The sequence below is a fragment of the Chlamydotis macqueenii genome, chromosome 2, assembly GCF_036417535.1.
Source record: "Chlamydotis macqueenii isolate bChlMac1 chromosome 2, bChlMac1.mat, whole genome shotgun sequence".
NCBI classification, from domain to species: domain Eukaryota; kingdom Metazoa; phylum Chordata; class Aves; order Otidiformes; family Otididae; genus Chlamydotis; species Chlamydotis macqueenii.
Genome location: NC_141557.1, coordinates 146,685,831 through 146,705,117, shown reverse-complemented (window position 1 = coordinate 146,705,117; position 19,287 = coordinate 146,685,831). Strand labels below are relative to the sequence as shown.

The 19,287-nt window shown below is 34.7% G+C and overlaps 1 protein-coding gene across 4 annotated transcripts in view; it reads left to right on the top strand.

Annotated features, from left to right (window-relative positions):
- CSMD3 (CUB and Sushi multiple domains 3) overlaps positions 1 to 19,015 on the top strand; it is a 743,929-nt gene extending 724,914 nt beyond the window's left edge. For all 4 annotated transcript variants that reach the window (XM_086741185.1, XM_086741184.1, XM_086741183.1 and 1 more), the window contains 6 exons: positions 1,740 to 1,805; positions 4,003 to 4,161; positions 10,390 to 10,502; positions 12,607 to 12,694; positions 15,374 to 15,509; positions 16,866 to 19,015. In XM_086741185.1, the coding sequence (XP_086597311.1) occupies positions 1,740 to 1,805; positions 4,003 to 4,161; positions 10,390 to 10,502; positions 12,607 to 12,694; positions 15,374 to 15,509; positions 16,866 to 17,025 (722 nt within the window). In that variant the 3' untranslated portion in view covers positions 17,026 to 19,015. The remainder of the gene's footprint in view (positions 1 to 1,739; positions 1,806 to 4,002; positions 4,162 to 10,389; positions 10,503 to 12,606; positions 12,695 to 15,373; positions 15,510 to 16,865) is intronic.
- The last annotated feature ends 272 nt before the right edge of the window (positions 19,016 to 19,287 follow it).

The following is a 19,287-nucleotide window of genomic DNA, read 5'->3' as shown; positions in this document are numbered from 1 at the left end:
AATTAGATAAAGTGAAATATTACTTAAATATTTTAAATTTTATCTGTTACAAAGGGGTGAAACATCTCTCTCCTATGGAAGGGAGAAGATTATCACCTCTGTTTGTTCACCTGTGATTATGAACTTCACAAAAATAACTTGGAAATGGATGAAAAGGAATAAAACATTTGGAACTTCTAAAAGGATCTGTAGGGGAATTAAACCAGAATTTTATCCTTTAAATACAAAACTATAATCTTGAATGTCCTATTCAGCAAATATCTGGACCTAGAAACTTAAACTGCATAGATAACATGTTTTAATTTTCTATTTGTATTTAAAATTTGTATTTAAATTTTATTTTGTATTTAAAATTTCAGTTCTGAACTTGACTAGAAGTGTATCCACCTGGACAAAGCTGATTGACTCAGTAGCTTTTTACAGTAAAGCCCTTTGGAAAGTATGATCCAAATATTTCTAACTTGATGTAGTCAAAAAGCATATGCTTTTGAAGCACTCCCTCCAGGTCAACCATGTTCAGTGAAGTTCAGTAGGTTTCTTTTAAACCAGAGAGGAAATAGAGATTAACCAATCAGTAGTAACAGGCCATGAGAACTTTAGGTTGAATTCCAACCCTTGTGCTTATTTCTTGCCAGTTTTAATCTATATACCAAGAGCAAGCCTTCTGTAATAAGCCAGAAGTTATTCTCAAGAAAAATATTCTCAGTGCTTCTTGCTAAAGGTTCATTTTTATGCAGAAAAAGACTTCGCTCAGGGAGAAGGAAGTTACTTTTCTTGTCTATTTTTTTTAGAGTATCGATCAGAGAAAAGACTGGGTTCAAAGCCAAGATCCAAAATACAAAATATTGAAAAACCCATTAGTGCAAGGAATGGAGCATAGTGCTGCATGAGAGTATTCTACATTAGGAGACAGAATTATGTGTCTTCTTTATAGCCCAGTGAATCCAAATTAGCTTCTGCAAATAAAATAACTTCAGCTACAGGAAATTACACTATCCCACTGCATCTAGTTCATCATCTTCAGTGGTAGGAGAGTTACTTCTCTAAGTAGAGAAGAAATGAGATTCTCCAACTTCCAGTGCTCAAATCACCTGAGCAGTTGGAGATACTGCAGACAGCCTCATTCATTTATTTCATTCTGTTGTTCTTCTTTAAAGAAACAGTGACCTTGTCTTCTGATCTCCACCATGTTTAGGCATACATCTTTGGGTTTTCGTCTTGAACACAAGATGTCTCATTCAGTAATGCTGAAGATAATTAAGGGAGGAACATGATTTAAAATGTCCTTGTTATGTATCTCTTCACTGTTTGGTGTTACATTACTTCTAGTCAAAGCACTATTCACAGTGCTATTTTGTGTGAATCCTGATGTAAATGACATAACTTGCCTCAGAGGACATATTAGAAGAGATCTCACATACATATTATGTGCATAGTCCAGGGCTGTGAATTCTGAAATGTGGATTCTGAAGTGAAAGTCTACACTGTTTGGGTATTGCAAATGAGTTGGTAGCATCCAGGTGACTGACTTAGGAGAAAATGTGGCAATGGAAGAAATCAGTGGGCATGTACTCCTGTGATACTAAGGCCTAATACTGCCTGAAATCTCATTCATATTTGAGTTTGAAACATCATCTTATATCCTTTATAACAATTAAATTAAATTATGGAAATTATCTTCCTAGTTTTTGAGTAACATATTTGCTACTGATCTGTCATTTTGTCATTCTTTCTAACAGCTGGTTCCAAAATATTAGTGAAGGACCCCAGACCAGCTTTGGGAACACCAAGTCCTAAACTAAGTGGTAAGTACTTTGAGGTATATATAGTTTTAAACAATTTCTGTAGAAAAGACAATGAGAATTGATTTAGTGAGACTACACTGAATGGTTTAGAATGAATGAAAGGTATTAGATTAGGCATTACATTAACAGAACAAACCCATCATTAATTAAATTATTCCCCAATATTTAAGTTTGTCTAGATTGTATGGTGTTATTTATATCCATATACAATTTCTAACTGTTATGTGATGAGAGCTTTATTGGTTTCACTGAAATAACTGTGTTCTTTGTAAGATGTTGTGTAATTTACCCATTAAGAAACTGTATTACTCATCTAGAAGTAATTTAAAGACATGTTTTTTCACATTTATTTCAGTCTTACACTTCTTTATATATAATTAATTTAAATTGCTTTATCTAAATACTTCAGGATTAGCCTTCCAAAAAGCTAATTTTAGCCTAGAGAAGGTAGTCTCTCTAACTCTGACTAAAGTCAACTCCAGTTTTAACTGACTTGCTAAAGAAGACTAACTTTGGGTGTCCTAGCTGGATCCAAGATTAACCTTTCTCTGTCCTCTGAAGAGACTTTTTGAAGAGAGAAGTCTTCTTAACTAAAATTAGTCTTTGACTATAACCTTTGACTATAAGCCTATTAAATGCCTACCAATAATGAATAAAGATTTAAAAGTAATTCCTTAGCATGAGGAACTGGGGGGTAGGGGGATGCTTTTTTTTGTTTGGTTGTTTGGTTGTTTTTGTTTTGTTTTGTTTTGTTTTGTTTTTTAACGGGTTGTACACTACTTCAAAACTGCGTTTGTCGATGGTGTCCTGGTAGTCATATTTTCGTTGTTTTTTTTTTTCATTTAGAACCTTTTTATAATATCCCAATTAATCAAAAGTAAAGTACATAAAGATCAGTTTTTCTGAGAGGAGGTAAATAAATTTTAGGCAGATCAAAAATTAACAGCATCAGACTGTTTGCACCGTGCAGTTTCCTTGCTTGCAGTTTAAAGGCCCAGTATCTAGGTGTTTTGTTTTTATGTATTTACTTGGCAAAGAATGTATGGAGATATATATATATATATATATGCATACACAAATAAAAAACAAGGAAAACTCTTTTACCCTTGATGGGGAAGACAGTCTTCTCTGTGAGCCGTAAAATAAACGATGAAGGAAGACTGTTGGATGTTCCATTACGCCCCAGTCTTGAATTCTGAGATATCTTGAGAGAGAAAGGGGCAAGTATTATTCTGTGTTTATCTGACATGAGATGCCAATGCACACAGGAACCTAGAGCTTTAAGTTCAATGTGAGTGACTCCAAAAAATATGAAAGTGCTGATTTTAAACAGTAATTATTTGTTATAGGGCTAAGTTGATACATTTCCTTTGGAAAGTGTAGCAAACCCATCCTAAGTTACCTTCAATTTAATTGTTTAAATGTTAACTTATGTTAAGATTGTAAAGATTTACATGTATCTGTTTTTACTGGATAGGTAACTTTTTTTTTTTAAAAAAAAACAAAACCAAACATACTGTTGCTGAAATAGCATTACTTAAATTAATCATTTTACTGTTTGATAATGATAAATATTAAATGTAAAGGGTATTGTCTCTGCAGCCTAAGATTTCTTTTTAATTTTAAATTGGGGAATTTTTTTTCTCTCCTGGTGAAACTGTATAATGTTTTTAAGCATCTGAAGACAAGACAAAACTTCTTATATAATTTTTTAATTTGAAAAAATTACTAGGTAATAAAGAAAATGCTTAAAAACTTTTAATGTAATTTAAATATGCTTATACAAATTTTTAAATCTAAATTGCTATTAATTTATGCAAAAATTAATCCTAGCTGTATGTCCCTGTCTGTGCTGACATAGAAAAGATTCTGCAGTGAGACAAATCTGATCTTTTGGTTACAGCTGTTAAATTAGATTTTCTGAAGTTTGTTTAGTTCTAGGACATGTCCATATTTGAGGAAATGAGCAAATGAAAGTGTAGTTCTGGTTGTGTTCTTCAGTACAAATGCATTTCTTTCATAAATATTCACATCAGGTTTCTATGCTTTATATGTGAAGATTATACCTAATAGACTTAAAAATAGGGAGGGTAAAGTAGAGAAAATGCTAATATTTATAATCTATTTTGTTGGATTCTTGACTTCATAAGTACCACATATTGCGAAATGTATTGAAACATGTTTGATGTCTGTGTAGTTCCTGATGATGTATTTGCCCAAAATTATATATGGAAAGGATCTTACAATTATAAAAGCAAGAAACAGCCCATGACTTTGACAATCACCAGTTTCAATGCAACTTCAGGAAGAGTAAATGCAACACTTACAAACAGCAATATGGAATTGCTGCTATCAGGTATGGGATAAGAAAAACTCATTTCCATTTAATTTTTTTCTGCCTTATATACATTGTTTCCCTGTAACTTTATACATAACACTTAAACTTTTAACATCGTCTGGAAACTTTCTTAGCTTATCAAAGAAATTTTCATTCTAGTTCTGTTCCTTCTCTAAGATAGGGAGTTTTCCATATTTTCCTTCTCTTTTTAAAATTTCCTATGTTTTTATTATATGTGGAGTTAATAGTAAATGAAAGAGTGAAAGAATCATATTAATTCTCATACTTCTTCCTTAAATATTATAAATAAGCTTAAATTACTATTCCTGAGATTTTCTTAATTCTTAATTGTACAATTTCCCTCCAGTAGCCTGGAGGCTCCTGGATATGCATTGCTGTAGCAAGGCAGAGACACTTAATACACATGGAGAGCAAGGAGAGATGGCACTTGTTAGACTAGCTGATGTAGCTGAAAAAAGGTAGCTACCCTTCATGCTGTGGTTTCAGAAAACACCTTTGATTGCAATCTTAGTTTAAGATACTCCACAGTCCCTGCCACATAGACAACTTACTGTGGTTATGTTGGTGTAATATGCACAGTTGTATATGCTGTGAACCATCAGCAGAAACTACAGATATGGCTCGACAAGCAAGCAAACAAAAATACTGTAAAAAATGTTTAGGTATATAGTTTTTGTTTATTTTTCAAACTCTGTTAGTCCCTTGATTGAGACATATCAGCCACACAGACTATGGGCCTATCACACCACAGGAATGACAGGCTATAGCATAGCACAGGGGTGTGAATAAGCATAAAATAAACACCTGAAATCAACATTATCACTCAAAACTTAGTTTCTTGAAACTTCACCCTCTGTCTCACAACACTTTTTTGCAAGGACTGAAAAAGCCTAAACATCAGTTATGTGTAGGCTGAACACTGCTGGTGTCCCAGCGGGCCCTCCATGGGCCACAGCCTCCTTCAGGCCTCCACCTGCTCTGGCGTGGGGGTCCTCCATGGGCTGCAGGTGGATCTCTGCCCCTCCGTGGACCTCCATGGGCTGCAGGGGGACAACCCGCTCCACCATGGTCTTCACCACAAGTGGCAGAGGAATCTTGGCCAGGAGCCGCGTTACTCCTCCCCCTCCTCCTTCACTGACCTTGGCGTCTGGAGCCGTTCCTCACAACAGGCTGGCAGACGCCTCTCAGGATCCTTTTTACATCTTGTTCACTTCCTTCTCATCTCCTCTCCACTTCTTGCAGCCAGGCCAGGCTGAGTTGGGCCCAGTCGGCTGCCCGGCAGGAGGCCAAAAGGTGAGGACCGCAAGGCCCACAAGGCTCCCGCCTCACCCTCTCTGCCCCCCACTCAGCTGCTTCACATCTTCTCTTTTTTTTTCTGTTTTCCCCTACTTAAATACATTATCGCAGAGGCGTTATCATGGGACATTCTGCTACCAATTGGCTTGGCCTTGGCCAGCAGTGGGTCCGCCCTAGGCCCGGCCGAGTCCATTAAACAAAGGGGAGCAACTTCTAGAAGTTTCCTACAGAAGCTACCACCTTAGGCCCCCCCTCACTAACAAAACCAGAACAGAGCGATAGTCTACAGGAAGAATGCAATGATCCAGAGCATCCATGTCTCTGTTGAGCTCCTGGTTTCTAGTATTTAGTGGAGTGGTGAATTTTTGTCACTAGGTTTGTCCATTGAAGGTATTCTGTAGGTGTCCTTTGATAAGTCACATTTGAGAGGCCATAGATGGACTGAATGTTTCATAAAATATTTTTTATCTGCTAACCATGTTTGTCTTGACTGTCTGTGTGAATGTATTCTATCATGTGGTGTCTGCTTAGTTTCAGCCATGTAATTTCTAACAGGGTATTAGATGCAGTGGATGTAGTATTTCATATTTTTAAGACTAGTAAAAGTAAAAGTTGTGTTTTGGCATCCAAACAACCTCCTCCTCCAAATAAAAAGGTTCCCTCAATTGAACACAAAAGTGATTACATATGCCCATTTTTGCTCTACATACAGGCATTGCACATGTCATCAGGTAATTAATATTATTTTCTTTCCCTATTTTGCAGATTAAAAAATGAGATCCTGTACGTTGAAATAGTATCTTAGGGCCAGGGAAGTAGGGACCACAGAAATAGTTAGATGCCTGGAAAATGATTTCTCCTATACTCAACTTGTAGATTTCTGAAATGAAAAGTAGTTCTCTGCCTGTGCAGCACTTCCTATTTTGGATTCCATCATTTGCTGCATCTTTTTTTTTGCTTCTTTTTATTTTGACACTTGTGCTTGCTGTAATTGTAGTATACATGTCTGTTGCAGGTTAGAAATGTGCATGTTCTTTTGATCAGGTTAGCAAGAGTGAAAACAGGAATGCTATTATACAGATTAAGAGAAAAGTACAGCTTTTACTTGTTTATTTGGCTCAGATTAAACACTCTTTTGTACACTGGGAAACCAGTTGCTCTCTCTGAGGAAGTACATTGGCTTTTCACCAAGAAACACTTGCGAATCCACCATTGTAAATTAGCAGAGAACACTGGTGCATTACAGTGGTAAATTAGGAGAGAATAGTGGGATAGTTTTTCTTTGTGCTCTTGTTTGAGTGTACGTACATAATGTTAATACACTATGAGGGTGGTAAGGCACTGGAACAGGTGGCCCAGAGAAGTTGTGGATGCCTCTCCCTGAAAGTGTTCAAGGCAGAGCTTGATGGGGCTTTAAGCAACCTGGTCTAGTAGAAGGTGTCCCTGCCCATGACAGGGGAGTTGGAACTAGATGATCTTTAAGGTTCCTTCCAATCCAAACTATTCTATGTTTCTGTGTGCACACATCACAGCCCTCAGCCTCATGGGAGTATTTCCTAATGTACATTTATAAGATACATCCATGGCATATGTGATTGATTTTTTTTTTTCTCAAGTTCCAAATGATTTATAGTCCAAGCTTTCTGACCAAACTGACCAAACAGTATGTGATAATATTAGCACAATCCTGAAGATAATAGAATAAACCTTGTCTTAAACCAGGACACCAAGGCACATTCATTTGAGCTCAGTGTAGTGTTAACACAAAATAAGTCTGCTTGTTAGCTCAGAGGTGATTTATATATAATGATACCTCGTATAGGGCAATCACCCTTAATGTGGAGGCAGCTCTTGTTCTGTGAATTTAGGCATGAAAATGAGAAACATGAGTTAGGAATCTCATTGCCCTGTCTCTTACTGCAGCTTCTGAAGAGAGCTAGGAAGTTTGCATCTTAACCTGAATTGAACTTTTGTAATGCCCATCTCATTGTAGGCTGTAGTGAGAGCCTAGAGTAAATAAACTAACAGAAAGGACAAAGCTAAATGTCTCTTCTTAGTTGAGATATATCTTGGCATGTGATCTGTTTCCATTTTATAACTTTTTTTTTTTTTTCTCAGATTAGAAGCTAGCAAGACAGACGTGACCACAATTTTTCTTTACCGGAATTCTTTTAAACACAATATCACCCACCATTTTCTTCTGAACATATATACAAAACTCCAACTATTAGTCCAAAAGCTCTGCTGTCTCCCAGATCATCTCTTTGCAGCACTGCAGTTCAGTATTAAGCTATTCAGTTGTGCCAGCCCACTTCCTCAGCTGGATGTGGGAAGAACAATATGACAAAATGCTTGTGAGTCAAGATAAGGGCAGGGAGAGAACACTCACTATTTGCTGTCATGGGCAAAATAGACTCAACTCATGGAAACTAATTTAATTTATTGCCAATCAAATCAGAGTAGGGTGACGAGAAATCAAACCAAATCTTAAAAACACCTTCCCCTCACCCCTCCCTTCTTCCCAGGCTCAACTTCACTCCTGAATTCTTTACCTCCTCCACTCTGAGCAGGAAAGGGGGACAGGGAGTTGTGGTCAGTTCATCACACATCTCTGCCAGTCCTTCCTCCTCACTCTCTTCCTCTGCTCTAGCATGGAGTATCACAGACAGGAGGTATTCCTCCATGAACTTCTCCAACGTGAGTCTTTCCCATGGGCTGCAGTTCTTCAGGAACTGCTCCAGGGTGGGTCCTTTCCATGTGTCCCTTCCATGGAGTGCAGTCCTTCAGGAACAGACTGCTCCAGCAGCGGTCACAAGCCCTGCCAGCAAACCTGTTCCAGAGTGGACTTTCCATAGCGTCACAGCCTCCTTCAGGCTTATCCACCTGCTCTGAAGTGGGGTCCTCCACGGGCTGCAGGTGGATCTCTGCTCCACCATGGGCCTCTATGGGCTGCAGGGGACAGCCTGCTTCACCACGGTCTGCACCACCAGCTGCAGGGGAATCTCTGCTCAAGCGTCTGGATCACCTGCTCCCTCTCCTTCGATGACCTCGGTGTCTGCAGAGTTGTTTCTCTTACATATTCTCACACCTCTCTTCTGACCGCTGCTGTTGTGCAGTGAGTTTTTACCCCGTTCTTAAATATGTTATCACAGAGGCACTACCACCATTATTGATTGACTCAGCCTTGGCCAGTGGCGGGTCTGTCTTGGAGCACACTAGCATTGACTCAGTCAGACACAGGGGAAGTTTCTGGCATTTTGTCAGAGAAGCCACCCCTGTAGCCCCTGCACTACCAAAACCTTGCTACACAAACACAATACAGAGAGTCTCAGTGCTGTCTTCAGTTCAGTTCTTGTTCGTATCACAGAGTTTGGATAAACATAAAAATGGGAAATGACCAAAATTAAGGATACTGGTATGTTACTGGAGTTTTCAGTTAATAAAGAGAGATACAGTTTAGTTCATGAGTAGCTAACAGATACTAACTAAATCTAGTTTAAAGTTATTCACATTTGTTAGTCAGTAAAAATTAAAATTAAAAAAAAAGGAAGGATGAAAGCCAGTGTTTAAGACTAATTCATTTACAGTATGAATGCTGTTCTGAAGTTTTAAAACATTAATTGATAACCATGGTTAAAAAAGGGGAGGAAGGGGGAAATCTAGAGTGTAATTTCACTATTCAACATTGTCATTGTAATGTAAGATTAAATCTTTAAGCATATCTTAGTATTTCATTTTCATTCTAAATATTTCTTCTGCGGGAATGAGAATGAGTCAATTAATTATGCCTACGAAGTAAATAAGTTTGTATACATGTCTTATTGTCTGGAAGAAACTGTGTCATAAAATTGACTGATGAAGAACAATTCAATTTTCTGAGACATTTTGAAATCTAGAAAGTTTTAGTTTAGCACCAACTTTTGGAAAAGTGGTGCTAAATGTGAATTACTGTGGTGGTTTCGACTGGGATAGAGTTAATTTTTCTTCATAGTAGCTAGTATGGGGCTATGTTTTAGATTTGTGCTGGAAACAGTGTTGATTGATAACACATTGATATTTTAATTGTTGCTACATAGTGCTTACACTAAGTAAAGGACTTTTCAGCTTCTCGTGACCTGCCAGTGAGAAGGCTGGAGGTACACAAGAAACTGGGAGGGGACACAGCCAGGACAACTGACTCAAATTGGCCAAAGGGATATTCCATCCCATATGACATAATGCTCAGCATATAAACTGGGGAAGGATGTTCAGAGTGATAGTGCTTGTCTTCCTAAGTAACCATTATGCATGATGGAGACCTGCTTTCCAGGAGGTGGCAAGCACCTACCTGCTGATGGGAAGTAGTGAATTAATTCCTTGTTTTGCTTTGTTTGCATGCATGGCTTTTGCTTTACCTATTGAACTGTCTTTATCTCAACTCACAAGTTTTCTCACTTTTACCCTTCTGATTCTCTCCTGCATCCCACTGAGAGGGAGTGAGTGAGTGGCTGTGTGGTGCTTAGTTGCTGTCTGGGGTTAAACCACGACAATCACCTTCTTTACTTGATGACTAAATTACAAATATTGAAAGTGAGGATGCAAGGTTCAAGTACACTCTACCTGATTCAGAACAGCGTTTTCCATCTCAAATCAGATTACTGTCAATGTTTGTTCTGTCTAAGGCTTGTTACCATAATTGTTAAGTAACAGCTGTGTGTATAGGGTTTATCTTCTGCCCTCTCTACAGACCAGTTTCTATTGAAATCCTATGATAATTTAAATAATATCACGAAAGAATGCATCTTGCTAAATTAAAATGTTGGTAACAATGCTACCTATACTTCCTGCTTTCCCTTTTTAAGGCAAGAGATTAAATGTTTATTCTTAAAGACGAAATATTCGACAAAAATACTCAAAACAAATATAAATGTTTAAAACTATATTCTACAGGAGTGTATAAAAGCCAGGAAGCTCGGCTAATGCTCCACATATATCTCATTAAAGCACCCTCCCATACATCTGTGAGCAAGTTGAAAGAGGAAAAATGGGCTATGGATGGTTTTGTGAGTATACTTCTGCTACAAAAGAAAGATAAAGATTTTTTATTGTTGTTGTTTGCAATCATGCGGGTGTTCTGCACCCAAAAATTCCTGGGATGTATCAAATGGAATCTTGTCAGCAATGCTGATTCACTAAATGAAATGAATTTTTTTTTTTTTAAGATATAGGAGACCAGCCTAAGGAAAATATGTGAATAATCATACTGTGTAGGCACAATTATAACACGTATTAACGCAGAAAACTTTCTCTTACTTTGCATTTTATTCTCTTTGGATAAAATAGAAACTCTTTTAATTTTATTCCTATATATTGTGAAAATTTATCATAATGATAATAATGATAATATAATATAAATTTATAGTAATGTAATATATAATATTCATTTAATAGCAATTTTTATCTTTATGCTAGCAGTCATGTTTTACTTCTTGGTGATATTTTTAGAAATACCATGAAAAAGATGAACTGTTACATGTAATGGGGAAAACAAAATAGATTGCTCCGATTAAGCATTAAGCCTCTTGGAGGTTCTGGGTCTGAGCTTACTCTTTAAAATGGAGAATAAGAGATCACATAACTGAGAGGAGGAGACATGAAGGAGAGGAGTAAAAAGAAGAAACAACAGCCCACGTGACTGGGATGTCTTTAAACCATTAAAACAAAATCCCTCCAAAGGATAGACAGGAAAAAAAAAACATCACCCAAGATAATAATAAGGCTGAAAAAGCTGAGTGTGCTGGGAGCCTGAGACACTTTATTTACTAGAGGAGAAAGCACATTTTTCAGAAAATAAAATATCTAAAATAATTTGGATTATGATGAACACTCATACATCCCTAGTACACTATCTAATTTTTCAAGGAATCTGTCTGTTTTCTTGTGTTTCATGTACTGGTAAAGCACTACAGGGACACCAATATGGGTGCATATGCCAAAGGAAGAGGAGAGGTGTACATTGAACTGTATGCATAAATGCACTGCTTCAAAAATATTTTTTTTTTTAAAGTGCAAAATCAAAACCAAAGCAAAAAAAGTCCTAAACTGCTTACATGATAAATATACTGGTAAAAAGGCTTAACTGCCTTGGTTTGTACAAACTTTAGGTTTCATGAGCATGCTTCTGAGGTGAAAAAAAAAATATTAAAAGTGAGAAATTTACTTTCAGACTTGCAAATGTACAAAAGTACACAGTGCAGTCCCTACATTCCATATGCTATTTACATACCATTCTTATCTGATAATTTTATTTTTTAAAAAATCTTAGAATAGCTCAAACAGGCTGCTTTACCCCAAAGTAAGAAATTCACCTGAGAAGTACATCCTTTCTTCAGTGAAAACATAGCTTCAAGTCATTGCTGAAGACATACTGTTGCCTTCAGAAAGGAAAGCTTAAGGGAAAATCTTGAAGGAACCTGCCTTCGGACCAGTGAATTTAAACCTAATAAGTATCCTGGGAAACAAGTACCTGTAAATTTGAGTACAGCGTGTTAGTTTAGAATGTTCTTACCCTAATAAGGGAGATACTAATAGGACAACAACCCTTTCCTCCCTCCCACAAGTTTTTTCACTTTCTACTAGCGTATTTTGCTTTGTACCATAGCCTCGTTCATTATTCTTCTGGTCTACAATTGCACTGAGGAAGAGCAAAAGAACGAACTGTCATTTGACTACAAGGTCTTTTTTATTTATTTTTAAAGTAATTATTAAAACCTCAATACTTGTATCCTTAGAATTATCTACAATATAACTTTTACCATCTACTTCCTAAACAAATCAGACAATTATGAAGTATATAAAATGCTTAGAAATACTGACATCTTGACTTGCCAGAAACCTTAAATTTTGTTGATTTCAAAAAATGATACAGTTAAAAAGAGCATAAGGTAGTGTGACTATAAGATCCCATATCTAAATTGTGCCTTTAACAGTTCTGTAATTTCTTTTGAACTTTACAGATTTCCTAGGAAAAAAAAAAAAAAAGAGGGCATTTTAAATGGGGAATAACAGCTACTAGTCAAGGATATTAGGATATCTCTCTTCCACATAAATACTTGTAACCTGAAGCAAACTTTTCCCCTTTTAATTCAGAGTCCTTTTTGTTTACAGGTTTCTGCTGAACCTGATGGAGCAACATATGTTTTTCAAGGATTCATCCAGGGTAAAGATTACGGACAATTTGGACTTCAAAGATTAGGTATTCAGCAAATTACAAGTTTTTAACAGTTCACTGTTTGATATTCTGTTTTATTATGTCATGTAGTATAAAAGTATCGGCAGAATGTTATTGGCATTGGCATTTGATGATCAGAGGGCTGGAACACCTCTCCTATGAAGACAGGCTGAGACAGTTGGGGTTGTTCCACCTGGAGAAGAGAAGGTTCTGGGGAGACCTTATAGCTGCCTTCCAGTACCTAAAGGGGACCTACAAGAAAACTGGAGAGGGACTTGTAAGAAGAGCATATAGTGATAGGACAAGGGATAATGACCTTAAACCAAAAGAGAGTCGATTTAGATTAGAGATAAGGAAGAAATTATTTACTGTAAGAGCGGTAAGGCACAGGTCGCCCAGTGTGTTTGTGGATATCCCCACTCTGGAAATGTTCAAGTCTGGGTTGGATGGGGATTTGAGCAACCTGGTCTAGTGGGAGGTGTCCCTGCCCATGGCAGGGGGGTTGGAACTAGATGATCTTTAAGGTCCTTTCCAACCCAAATCATTCTATGATTCTATGATTTTATATAATATTGAGATATTCATATCTTCAAAATATCATTGAAGTAGTAATTACAAAGAGTGCTTTGCCAGAAGTTGTAAGGAGTTATAGATGCCTTGCCATGCACTGCTTAGTACATCTATAAATGTGTAATGCTTTGAGCAATTTTTTTTTCTATGAATATGTGTAAAATGAATTTAATTTCACATTTTAATACTATTTAGAAAGGCCACATTATAGAATACTCTGCCAAATGATCTCTTGCTCATTTCACCTAAACTGTTGCTAGAAGAGTGAAACTGCTAAATATTTGCAAGTAAATCCTTATGTTAATCTTGAGAAGAATGAGATCGTACTTAATAAGCATTTATTTCCTAAAAATTGATTTTAGGTTGTATACATTCAATTCCACACCAAACTAATAGTCTTTATCCTTTCTTGGAGAAAATAGCTCTGGTAACATAGCTCTGGTAACATTCTGTTGTGCTTTTCAAGGAAAATAATTTAATTTATTTTTCTGATACTGTCTTAAGATCTGTGATATTTTACCATCAACAAGAATTTGAATGTAGTTAATACTGAATTATTGAGTGATAAAACACTATTGACAATGTCTTAGAAGAGGAATTACTTTTCATTAATGTAATGGCTCCTTAGATAGAGTGCTTATCTTCAGATAGATTTCCTATATGTGGATGCAAAAGTGACTTCTTTCAGCCACAAAGTATTGTCCACTCTTATTTTTTTCAGTAAAACCAGAATTTTTTTTTGATTCTTGAATGTACTGGAAAGATTTATCAATGTATGAGATAAAGATTTGGGTTTTTTTCACAGTTCTAAGTTACAGCAAAATGCACTGCTTAGGATCATGATTTTCACTGTATTTGAATATGTAAATTATTTTAAAATAATTTTGGGAAATATCTTTATCAATAAATATTTCCTTTAAATGAATATTTTTAAAATTATTTCCTTTACTAACTTCTTCAAAATATTTGAAAATCATCAAACAAAAACTAAAATGCAAGACTTCCTTGACAAAGTATTTTTTATAGATTCTTAAGAAAACTGTATTTCTTCATTTGATTTTCAGAGGGATTTTTCTTTTTTTCTTTTTCTTTTTTTTTTGCAATTGTGAGATTCTTTTCTGTAATATATTGAATGTACTTTTTATTGGTTTATATCTTCTAGGAACAGAGTGGTTCGCACAGGTTTAAATTCTATACAAGAATTAATTGTAGTTAATATAGTCAATAATATAGTTACAGAGAGATTTACAATCGTTAAACAGATTTTGTTTAGCATGTTTACCACTTCATTATTTCATGTACACAAACACAGAAATGATGTCTCTGAAACAAAATATTTTGCCTGCTGTTCCCATACAACTTTCCACACATTTATTTTCTTTTGTTCTGAACATTAAATTTATTTTTTCCTGTATTTTATTTTATATTGATTCTTTATTTGCTTCTTTTTGTTTCTTTGTTTGTTTCTTTGTTTTGTTTTTTAATTTCTGTATATTGCCTCATAAGATCAAAATAGTCAGAAAATATTATGACCTCTGCAGTTCTTAAAAGGTCCAATTCAAAGCTTAAAAATTAACTTTGAAGCTGTATTGGTATTCCTTTCCTCACATTAAAAAGTTGTATATCTTGTCTGTGTAGATAATCTAGATAATGTGTTCCTCAACTATGCAGCAGATCATATTCTTATTTTTTTCATCAATATCTGGCTTAGTTTTTCACAGTTGTTCCTAACTCTTTCACTCTGTACATTGATAACAGCACCTGATGAAATCAACATGATTGATTTCCAGTTTGCCTCTTCAGGTGATTTGCCCTTTCCTTGACATCATATTTGCTTTTTCTATATGCAGTATTTATTAATTTCTCATATATACATGCATTATTATAAACATTACTTTTTGTAACACAGTGCATTAAGGTGTATTAATAACATCCAAAACTTGAATCGTATACGGAATTATACCGTAAGATATTTACTGTACCAGAGTATATGTACTGTTCTCCTGAGATTTTGCATCCACTTATGACCCAGTCAAAAGGTGTTATTGAATTCTGGAGTTTACAGAGTAGTATGTGTTGGGGGTAACAGACATATATAACATATTACATGCTTTTTCCTATTATTCTTTTTAGGTCTTAACGTGTCTGAGGGTTCGAATTCTTCTAATCAATCACATGGTACAAATAGTAGTTCAGTGGCCATTGCTATCCTTGTGCCTTTCTTTGCCCTTATATTTGCTGGTTTTGGCTTTTATCTTTATAAACAAAGGTAAGTACAAATTATGTGTCTAGAATTCCTGTATGACTTGGTGTTTTGTTGTCTTCAGTCTTTCTTAGTGTAAATAAATTTTTCTGTAAAACCATGAAATGTTTGCAAAATGTACATGTAAACAGTTCTTCCCACTTCTATTAAGGTCTGGGAAAATGACTGAGAGATTAGTTTATTGTACCATTATATACTTTCATTCCTACCTATTTAAAGTGGTAGAAATTTCTCTCTTTATGATAGCAAAATGGATTCTATAAATTATTGGCATATGAATAATAATATAATGAATAAATTTTATGTGTACTTATAGTAGATTGTCTGTATTATTTTTTTTACATGTGACAGAACTATGAGTCATATCTTCAGTAATTTATTATAATGCCTGCTCTGTTTATTGACTTGCAAGTATATGCAAGTATTATGCCATTGAGATATTTCATTATGGAACTGTTTCTGCATCTGAAATTATTAGTTTGTATGCAGTTATGTTACATAGCCACAAGTCTTCTCATTTTCATTAGCCTAAGTTCAACAGTTTTGCTCATGTTATCAAGACCGGTATTAGTTCTTTGAATTTAGTTTCAAGTAATTTTTCTTATAGCTTTAAAGCATTAGATGACTAAAGAAAATTTAGTCACTTTAATGACAAGACAATTCATTGCCTACTAACTGTCAAAACGGTCATTTATGTCTGGTAGCCTGACAATAACAATTGTAATATACTCTGCAGGATAACATTACCTTAAAACACATACCATCATTTTAAAATGATACCATTTGGCTTTGAACTGCTTCAGAATATGAAAAAGCGCTCATGTAATTTTTTTATACATGTGCTATTAACTGTATGCTGAAAGCACTCATCTTTACATTTTATACTGATGATTTACAATACAGTATGCATTTTTTTTGCATAACAATAAAGATGAAATGTTTTAAAGAGACTGAACTTTGATATTTTGAGTTATTTAGTGAAAAAGAGCTACAAAGTCATTCTTGATAAACTTATTGAGTCTCCAAAGGGAAAAAGAAAATCCCTGTATGGGGAATTCATGCATTGTTATGAGATTTTGTTATACTCTTAACTATTTATCATCCGATCATCCAAGTGGAAATACCTACTTCTCAGGTTGTTAACTAAGTTTTTAAGTGAACATCATTTTAAATTAATCATAAATCCTATAAACTTTGTTAAAGACAGTACTAATTCTTAGCACAGATTCTGTATAAAAAAATGGAAATGTTATCATTAGCTCCCATAACTGGAATTGAGAACTAAATTCTGTTTGGATGCTTAAACCACTTCAGGTCAGTGAGGAAAACTGCAGTTACAAATACTCTGTTTTTCTTTTACAGGACTGCACCTAAAACACAGTATACAGGATGCTCGGTACATGAAAATAATAATGGACAAGCTGCTTTTGAAAACCCAATGTATGACACAAATACTAAGTCTGTGGAAGGGAAAGCGGTACGATTTGACCCCAACTTGAACACCGTTTGCACAATGGTATAACGTGGTAATGCTATGTCTTCAAAGTCTGGAAATTAACACACAACACAATGCATACACAGTTCACTGATTTAAAAAAAAATGAAAAAAAAAATGAAAGCACACTTTTCAGGATATACTGGGTCACATTTTCCTGAGGATGATAGACAAGAATGGGTTGTGGTTATTTTGATTTGATTTTGATTTTCATAAACTGGATCAGAATTCTTCTTCGTGTATACCATGGAGAGTTTAAAAAAAAAAAATTGCTACACTCTATGAGTGCTACTCACAGTTTATTTGCTTTTTTAAAAAAGGAGGTTATTCTAAAACATAAAACATATTTGCATATATTGGAGGAGCATCCGCTATCAGTATTTCTGTGCTTTATAAAAACTATAATCGAGGGACTGGGTTAAAAAAAAAAAAAAGATATAGGTAGAAAATAAGAGCTATACTTACAGGAGACAATAGGTCACTGACTTCTCTTTAACACTCACATGCTACATCTTAGTTTGTACATTTTTTTTTTCATTTATTCAGCCTATTTAGTGTTTTATTTTTCTCAGAACAGTTAATTTTTTTAAGTCCAGCATGTAGTATTTAGAAATCAGCAGGTACAGCTTAGTCTTTTCACATCACAGAAGAAAAATCTAAATGTCTGTTCTTATTTAATGAATTTCCTTCCCTGCTTCACATCTTGCTTCCTTTTCATGTTCCAAGTCAAACTCTTTTTCTCTTTTTCCATTAACAGTACCTACAAATGGAATTATTCTGCATTTCTATTTTCAATCATACAACTAGACAAATTTTGCAGTCAAGAAGCTAGTATGAATTGAGCTTTGTCATGTGGCTATGTTCCTTCCTGTTGAAGATTATGCAAAAGAGTGACCATCTTTTTTTTTTTTTTTCAAATGTGAAAACATAATTTAATGATATTTCCAATTTTATAGTAACATTAGTAATCAAATCCATATATCAAAAACTTAAGAGTCCATTTTTCAATCCATGCTTGTTAGATCTAGAAAATATCACTTCAGTTTATTCTTTCAGCATTTTGTCAAAATGCATGCACAAAGCATGGCAAAATCCCACTGAATTTGATGGATTGTAACCAACTTCAGTGAACTTAGGATCAGACCTGCAAGGCAAGAGTAAGTTATAATTTGGAAATACTGTGTTTTCACATCTATGTTATCTATATATCCCATATTTTATGGAAACAAATCCCTCCAACTAATGATTTAAAATTGAATATATTACCACAGTGCAATGAAAACAAAGATATTAAAAAAAATATATATATATAAAGCCATGATTTTATTAGGGACAATCCATTCATTTTAGGGACAATTCAGATTCCAAAGCCCTCAGATACAAGTTTTAGACATTCCAGAATCACTTCTAAGGAAATGTACTTTTTAATTTTACAGTTCTTTCATGTCAGAATTATTCAGTGGAAACTCAGTGATTTATTTGATGTTGGTCATTGTCTTCCATTCATAGCATGACTCACAAATGCTGTGTGTTAGCCAGTGTGAATTATCAGTTATTGTCCTTTTCAGACATTAATAATTCTGTGAAAAGCTAAACTTTTTATTACCGTAATAGAGAGTGCCTACCAAAAACCATTGTACCCAGGATTGCTGCTTGGATTTCTATAATGTTTGATGAATTTCTTATAAACCATTTTACAACACTTTGTTTTGAATATTCATACAACTCTGTCAAACTGTGTTCTACTAAAAGGATACTGTTTTATATTTTATACCATTGGTTGTTATTTATTCTTGTTTATTCAAATGACTGCAATAACTATGATTCATTCATTAATGTTAATGTTAATACATTAGAGATCGTTTAAAATGTTTCTTCTGCAACTGGCTACTCCTCTTATATTAATGCATACACTTTTGTAAAGAAGTATATTTTTATGAAAAAGGATTTGTAAAAGTATGATGTAAATTTTCAGTGCAATGTAAACAAAATAAAAATGGACAATTGCTTTTTTAAATGATGTTTCTTCTTTGAAAGATATGCTTTAAAATAACCTCAGTTGTGAAGATGAGAAAATAACCAAATTAATAATTCAAATTTGATATTTTCATGAGTTTTAAAATCGTGTTATTTTTTCCTTAATCTCCCTGTGAATTTCAGGTGAAGTAGCAAGATAGATTGCTTTCACAAATAACAGTTGAGCACAATATGTAAAATTATCCCTTTACTAAAATGAATTTTCTGTTTGACTTGTAGAAGCAGATATTTTTTTAAAAAAAAGGCCTATAC